The sequence below is a fragment of the Panthera uncia genome, chromosome B1 (assembly GCF_023721935.1).
Source record: "Panthera uncia isolate 11264 chromosome B1, Puncia_PCG_1.0, whole genome shotgun sequence".
In the NCBI taxonomy this organism is placed as follows: domain Eukaryota; kingdom Metazoa; phylum Chordata; class Mammalia; order Carnivora; family Felidae; genus Panthera; species Panthera uncia.
In genome coordinates this window covers 193,779,151-193,787,254 of record NC_064811.1, presented here as the reverse complement: position 1 = coordinate 193,787,254, position 8,104 = coordinate 193,779,151, and the positions used below count along the sequence as shown (strand labels likewise).

General features: G+C 45.5%; 1 protein-coding gene across 1 annotated transcript; it reads right to left on the bottom strand.

Annotated features, from left to right (window-relative positions):
• Nucleotides 1-1,091: 1,091 nt before the first annotated feature.
• Nucleotides 1,092-2,426, bottom strand: LOC125924028 (beta-defensin 103A-like). The gene is made up of 2 exons (XM_049632666.1): nucleotides 2,278-2,426; nucleotides 1,092-1,327 (listed from the first exon to the last, which is right to left on the bottom strand). Exons 1-2 carry the CDS (start codon nucleotides 2,414-2,416, stop codon nucleotides 1,182-1,184), a joined length of 285 nt encoding a protein of 94 aa, XP_049488623.1. The 5' UTR covers nucleotides 2,417-2,426; the 3' UTR covers nucleotides 1,092-1,181.
• Nucleotides 2,427-8,104: the final 5,678 nt, after the last annotated feature.

Here is an 8,104-nt window from a genome sequence, read left to right as displayed (position 1 = left end):
TCTGCACTTGGGAGCTCTGTCCTCATCCAGATGCCCCTTTCTGGTTCTCCATGCCAGGAATGCAGGGGTCTTGGGCTGCCTGAACTTTGATCCATCTCTGGTCTGCTTGGCTTCTTCTTCCCTGTGCTTTGGCCTGGAACCTGCTTCCCGCAGGAGACTGGAGACTCTCACCGGCCTCCGCAGCCACAGTCTCACACTGCTGACTGTCCAGCGTCTGGAACAGCAGTCTGGCATCTCTGTCTGCTTACCCAGCTGCATCCTGTAGGAGGGCAGTTCCCACAGCTGTTCATCCTTTTTTGATGGGAAGTGGGATCCAGGCTCTTCTCTGTAGGAGTCTGCTCCCCTCTTCCTGACAGCCGGGTTCTCTTGCCTTTGTATAGGGCTGGTGATGGGGAAGATGGGCCTGCTTCTCCATCTCCTGGAACCATGTGTTCCAACCATCTGTCGGGAGAACACTGTTCAAACCATAGCAACTTCAAGCCACTGGAATGTACTTCACTAAACCGTCTGAGCAGCTGTTGTGCTCCAGGCACTTTATGAGGCTCCAGACAGGAGTAAGACAATGTCCTTGCCCTTAAAGAGTGATGCAACCAAATATGGAGATTGGAAATATGCAAATGTATAGGATGCAGAGATCAAGCAAGATTCATTGAAGGAGCACTGGGTCAGAACCCTGCAGTGAATCAGAGGAAATCTCCTATTCTTTCTGGAAAGAGGCACTCTTTTTAAGAAGGAGGCAGGATCTGCAATGGCCTAGGGTGGGGGGCGGGGGGGATGGGTTGAAGTTTGCAGAAGGGTGATTGCATGCCAGCGACGTGGTCAGCCAGAGCAGAGGCACCGGTGACAGGAAGGCAAAGGAAATATTTCAGGGAAAACAGGCAGTCCAGTTTCACTGGGATACATAATTTGCAAAAAAGGGAATCAAATCTGATAACCCTTGGAAAATAAGCTCAGGTCCCCTGGGGGATTCCTCCAGATTTTCCTGTGTTTGAATTAAAGGTGAGTCCAGTAACACTTTCTAAGCTATCAGTTTGGTAACAATTACCACAATAACCAGAATTAAAAAAAAAATCAAGCTCCTAATTGTTTTGAGAAAAATATTTAATTTGATTTTGCTTCTACAAACTTCCAGGAGGCATCTCACAACACTTTACAACACTCCCATCGCGTTTCTGGATTTTTTATTTCTTTCTTCGGCAGCACTTTCGGCCGCTGAGAGAGCATCGGCCTATTTGCTCCTCCTTTGGAAGGCAGGTTAGCAGAGCACACCGGCCGCTTCTCAAACTGCAAAACTGCTTCTGCAGGAGGCTTATAATTCCTCCATTTCCTGTAGCAAAAAAACAGGACACATGGAAGGCTTGGTCCAAGCACAGGGCTTTTGGAATGCCCCAAATAACTGGTCTGCTACCTTTCTTGTACTTCCCCCCCCCCCCCCGCCCAAGCCCCAACCCCCTGCCCCCCCAGCCTCTCCTGCCTTCAATATACACTTCTATTTAGGGTCGGGTAGTTGGAAAGTGAATTCAGTTATAATCCTAGTTGTATACCTCATGGGGTGAACATACACATTTCTTCCGATTAAGAAATGAGAAAACACATGGTATAAAGATACTGGTTAGGATTTGGTAGATGCCAATTTGTAATTTCCTTTTTAAATAAAATATTATTCCAATCACTATTGGTCACTCAAGGGAATTTTTGTTTTTCTTTTATTTTAGGGTATCTTTTTTTTTTATTACCCCCTTTTTTTTTTCTATAAAATGAGAAGTAAAGTAGGGGAAGGACTAAGCAACCAGTCAACTGGGCTTCTATGGGCCACAGCTCAGCCGAGGACCACCGAGGTGGCCATGCAGAAGGGGTGTGGCTACTGGGAGCACCCAAGGGCCGGGGTGGTCGTGGTCCCCTGGGTCTCAAGAGGCCCAAAGACTCTACTTGGAACCAGCAAGCTAGTAACTGGGAGTCTGTGCTTCTGAGTTCAGGTTAAATCAATCTTTCCTGTTGGTGTTAAAGGTTTTTGTATCATTCTCTTTATGTCTCATGAACAAGTAAAACCATCTTTCCATGAAGGAGTGGTCTTTGTGAGCTATGTAGTCTCTGAGGAGTGGATCAGAAAAGACTGAGAAAACTGTTTCAAGGTCCCTGATGATTCTCAACAGAAAAAAAAATGGTGATGTCTGTTCCCATACAACAAATCTCCTTGGTCTAAAGTTCCCTGGAGGATGGGGAGGGACTGACCTCTTTGCAACTGTTTCAACCGGATCACCGCCCGACCCATCTTACCTGGAACAGGCATCAAGAACAGGAAGGGCAACACGAAGAGGAGATAATAGATTCTCATGGCCGGCAGGCTTCGCAGCACGGTGAGACTGGGTGGGAAGGTGTGTTCGTCCACTTTATAAGGATTGCAGGACACAGCCATAGGTACAAGTAAGCAACGGCTGCAATTCCTGTAATAGTACAGTGATGACAATATGACGTGTTTCCTGATGCTTCATGCCAGTGTCTCTTACCCCACAGACCACGCCCACTCACCCCAAGTTAATTGCAAACCTAAAGGGTGAAGCAAACTTGATGTGAGCACACAGCCATCCTGATGCCCTCTAGGCATCAGGTCCAGGTCTGGCTCAGAGCTGGTTATAGCTATGGGTGAGAAAGACCCCCTCCTCTTGGGAGCCGTCCTAGGGCATGTAGTCTGAAGCTGCCTTGTCCCCACTGTGGTATTTATGAACTTTCTTCTTAAAGCCCTGGGTGAATCTGAAGCTCACCCGGGACCAAAGCAGTCCAGCTTTGGACATATTCAGAATCTAGGTGTAAACTCAGGTTGGGTCACATCCTAAGCCTGCACAGGTATGCCTGAAATTGAGATAGAATGGGATCAGCTTCCAGATAGGAGAGGGAGGAGAAATGGGGCACTTTCCAGAGTCCCTGACCCTATGCTCCTTGGCATGTGATGCAGGACAATAACTTGGGTGAAACACGGCTTACACGTCATCATTATCTGAAAACTGTCAAATTCATGAGTCAAGGTGTCTCATTTTCCCTCCTCAGAGAAGGAAAATGCTGGGATGATGTATTCGGTGGACTGGCACCTCTTCCTTGTTGATGACACTCCCTATACAAATGAGGGCCATGGGAAGGCACATTTAAGACTTCTAGTTATTCATGGCTCAAGAGCATTCAAGGAAGTCCAGAGATCAGGTGATTTCTCCTGGATATTAATTTGATGTCTAAAGGGCCAATTTTTTTTTTTAATGATTAGACTTAAATATTAAGGAATCCATCAATGGGTTATATTTGTCAATAGACTATTTAATTGGGACCTGAAGTCACCATGACATTGCCTGGCTGTTGCATTGTGCGAATGCACTTAAAACAGATCCACTGAGGTCCCGGGGTATATTAGTTCTGGGACTGTGTATTTGGGATCTTGGTGCACTCATTGGGTTCTGTAAACACACTCTGAACCCCTCCTATTGATACAGACAAGTGCCACGTGCTTGGGATCACATAAGCCATAGACGGGGGAGTTCTGATAAGTGTCATAGTAAGGGCTCCAGCACAGGGCTGTGGAAAGGTGGAAGAAAGGTAATTTAGAGTAAAAGGCAGGTTTAGATAATTTAAAAACAGTTTGGACTTGTAGACACTTCATCTTTTTATTTTTATTTTTTTAATATTTTTTCTTTTCTTTTCTTTTTTTAATTTACATCCAAGTTAGCATATAGTGCAACAAAGATTTCAGGAGTAGATTCCTTAGTGCCCCTTACCCATTTAGCCCATCCCCCCTCCCACAACCCCTCCAGTAACCCTCTGTTTGTTCTCCATATTGAAAAGTCTCTTCTGTTTTGTCCCCCTCCCTGTTTTGATATTATTTTTGCTTCCCTTCCCTTATATCCATCTGTTTTGTCTCTTGAAGTCCTCATATGAGTGAAGTCATATGATATTTGTCTTTCTCTGACTGACTAATTTTGCTTAGCATAATACCCTCTAGTTCCATCCACGTAGTTGCAAATGGCAAGATTTCATATATATATGTATTCTTTATCCATTTGTCCGTCGATGGACATTTGGCTCTTTCCATACTTTGGTTATTGTTGATAGTGCTGCTGTAAACATTAGGGTGCAGGTGCCCCTGCAAAACAGCATATCTGTATCCCTTGGATAAATACCTAGTAGTGCAATTGCTGGGTCATAGGGTAGTTCTGTTTTTAATTTTTTGAGGAACCTCCATAATGTTTTCCAGAGTGGCTGCACCAGTTTCAAAGCAGATATTTTTAAATGGGGAAGGAAGTGAGTGTGGGTCAGGGTGGGTGGTGGCTGTACAGGCTTACACAGGATAAAAAGGAGGGTGGGGTGGGTGGCTTCTCTATTGTAGAGAAGCAATACCTGCTCTCAGCCCAGGTGCAGGGCCAGAGTCATCAGAGCATCAGGTCACCGGGAATGATTTACTTTTCCACAAGGAACACAGACCTCCACAGTGAACCCTTGGTCTAACTGGTTCCTTCCAAGACTGGAAGGCATTTCTAAGGCAATGCCACTATTTTATAAGAGGTTCTTTGGGAATGAAAGCCATTATTCCTCATCAGCTAATTTGGAAGCAGGGGCTTGGGGGAAGAGCTATGGCAGTAGCACCCTCCCCACTACCAAATGAATTTTGAGAACGTTTATGAAAGTTATGTGTGTTTGTGGTAAAAATTCAAACACCAGAAGAGTTAGACAAGGTTCTTCACTTTTCCTCTGCTGGTAACTGCAGTTTGTCTTTTTTGTGGCTTATTATACTTTTTTTTTTTAATGTCAAAAGTACTTTTGGCCTCTCAAGTACTAGCAGTTACACATGTCCCACCGGATAATGAATATGTGCCTGTGGTGTCCAACACACTAGAAGGAGCTGGTGCCACACCCTGGCCCTAGGGCCTCAAGTCACAGAGCTTGGAAATGTAGACCCCACACAGTGGTGTGCTGGACAAGCTGGATTTTCTCTCCCTCTAACAGAAGTTTCCGAATGCTGATAAGGTTGAGGAGGAGAGACGTCAATTACTTAAACTTTTGTGTTAGTCTTTCCACTAATCTGTTTTTTTTTTTTTATTCTATTTTGAAAATATGGAGCAGAGATGTGGTTGATGCAAGTTTTGGGTATGGAGGCAGCACTAGGTGGAGGGCAGAACACTGGGTTTGAAGAGAGAAGTTACTGGTTTATCAGCCCTTTCACTTCTTATTTGGGTTTCCTTGAGCAGGTTTCTTGGTTCTCTGAGCATCTCCGTACCTCAGCAGTAAGCACAGAGAGTAATGTGTGTCCCGCTAGTCCACAGCGAAAGGCCTCTGAGTTCATGCTGTGAAATTGACTGAAAGTCACCATGGGACTCAAGTATCACCCATGTGGCCCACAGGAAGAATAACCAATGAGAGGATGGTTAGCAATATTAAGGCAGCTTAAAGATTATGGCATGGGCTCCCAGCAAGGGAATCCAGAATATCCACTCCTTTCTTTATCTTATCACAGTCTAAGATGGAGGGCCAGCCACCGTCCTTTATAGCCATTTTCATCTTGTCATGACCACTGTTGGATAAGTTACACAGGCAAAGAAAGGCATTATCCCAGTCTTACAGTTGAGGACACTGAGGCACAGAGAGGTAGGTTGACTTGTCTCAACCCACCCACGTAGTAAACGGCCATACTATGAACTGCAGGGAACTGCATACATTTTCCAGGAACTCCTGCCCTCCACATACCATATGGATTGGCCAAAGGGATGCCTTAGCAGAAGATGGGGGGGCACTTCATCCCTGGTCCCAGCTTCCACCAGGCAGGTCCACCCTGACCCCAGCGTCTGTGGAGTGCTCCATAATCCAGGCTTTGGGAACATCAGCTCCTTCCTCCTTTGTTCCCTCTGGCCCTAGGGACAGTAGTGCCTTTCTGCTGTTGCAAATACTGAGGTGACTCATCATACATTTGGCTTCTCAGCTCTCTTCTATGACCAACCATCTATATTACATTCGCACGATTTGAGATTCTTACATTTATCTCAGTGTCTCTACTTGGACTTTGACTTGGTCTAGTTGGTCTTCACAGTCCATGCTCTAAACCATACAATATTAAAGTTCTGTTAATTCCTCTCCTTGTGATATTACTGTATTGTCACCAGTGAGAATAACACTTTGCTATACACAGCCCTCCTGTATACCTCAGCCACATCTCAAGATTGAGCATAGATTGCATCTTTGAGATGGTGGTATGGGGTTGCGAGTCGATGCCAACTTGTTGTGGTCTCTTGATCGTTCTTGTTAGGGTCAGGCATAAGGCAGGGTAAAGATAGGAGTCAGAGGCTGAAAAATTTTAGCAGTCAAAGGCTTTATTTGGGAACTAAGGTCTCGGGTGAGGTTCTGTGACTCAGGGAGAGAGAGAGAGGAGTCAGGGGAGTCGCCCCCAGGTGTGGTGGGGTGGGGTTTTTAAGCTGCAGCAGTTTCGGGTTTAGGTCCGGGTGGGCCTTTTTCGTGTCAGGTCGCGCTGTCGCTCGGTGATTGGTTGACCTCCAATTCGTTCTGGCATGCTACTAGGGGCTTTTTGTTGGGTTGTGCTGGCAAGATGGCCATCCCCTCTACTGTGGTTCCAAGGACATCCTAACAGTTCTCATGTTCATGTATGCTTCCATGATAGTGTTGTATCCACACGACTCCTGAAACAGAATGCTACGGGCACAGTGACAGTCACAACAAAGTTTATTACAATGAGAGGCAAGGCCGGCCAATCAGACCAACACTCCTGATAAGAGTGAGGCTCCGAACAGCAGGAGTACAGAGTTTTTAAAGCCGATCACATCATTTTATCATTACCTGGGAACAAAAGAGAGAAACAGTTCCCAGGTGAGTTAGAAACAGTTGCCTAATGAGGTGATTATTTTAGACTTTCTGCCTCTAAGTTACAACCAGTGGATCTCCTTGACCTTGCCTTTGATGCTCTTTTCTTTGAACTTTTGTTTCCTTCATTGGTAAAGCCTGATTTATAAGAGTAAAAGCAAGGCTGTTATCTTTTGACCTTCAGTGTCAGAACAAAGCTGTTATTTCTCAAGCTAAGCATTAGCCCTACACTACAATTTAACCCTTACAATAGGTGTACATGAGATGGTTTCTAGCATTCCAATTCATTGCTGCAATTTTAGCTTGATTATCCTAAATAATGTGAACACGGAACCAGGAAAAATAAAACCTTTTCCCAACTATGTGACCATAGGTTACCTTTCCTTCCAGAAAGGTAGCAAACTGTAGGCCTCCAGTTGGAGACCATCCATGGAAGTACTTTGTTTTGCCAGTGAATTAGGCCCCCAGGGAGGTCAGCTTAGAATGAAGTCTCATTTCCCCTGCTTTGTGCCTTGATACGTTTGCAGAGCACCTGAGGGTATCTGAGCTTTGCCTCCAGCTTTACTGTCTCCCCTCCAAACCCAAGTCAGAGAGCTACTTCTCACCACCAGGAAGTGGGCCAGGGGAAGCTCGGGCTTTATTTCACACAGGCTAACTGACTTGTCTTCACCAAACCACTTGGGTGTGGACAAATATTTTGTATCATCTTCAGCCAACAAGTTTTCTTGGCATTTTTGCATTTCCCAGACATGAACAAACACTGTGTAGCTTCCTACAAACACCCCTGTATTGTGAACACTTTATTTGATATTGTACTTCATCCACTATAGGAAAAAAGGGGGGATATCGGTAGAAAAGCAAAGGGGCCAAGAAGGGATAAGAGTTGGGCCTGAGGGACTCACCGGGAGTCACAGGACTCCATCGGGTTCATGGGCTGGAGCAGAGACTCAGTCACAACTCTTCTCCCCAGGAGCCACCACAGAGGCAGCAAAGCATAGAGCAAGTTTAGGGAGCAGTGAATAGTCTAGTCTGGTCAAAGTCAAGTGGATGTGTCTGTGGACAGTTTTGCATTTGATTTGGCAGACATGCCATGAATTCATGAAAGACTAGATCTCAGATTTAAAGTCTCAAACGTGCTGACCACCCCGTAGCTCCTTCAATAAAGGCTCCGGGGAAAGGCGGAGAATGCCGTGCATACAATAGGGCCAATGGGCCGGGGTGACTCCCTAAAAACCTTGGGTGTTGAAACCATTTA

Bases quoted from the DNA above. Each gene is read 5' to 3' on its own strand.
- LOC125924028 (XM_049632666.1), bottom strand. From the start codon at position 2,416: ATGGCTGTGTCCTGCAATCCTTATAAAGTGGACGAACACACCTTCCCA. The intron at 1,328-2,277 runs GTAAGATGGGTC...TTTTTGCTACAG, and splicing joins GTTCTTGATGCCTGTTCCAG to GAAATGGAGGAATTATAAGC.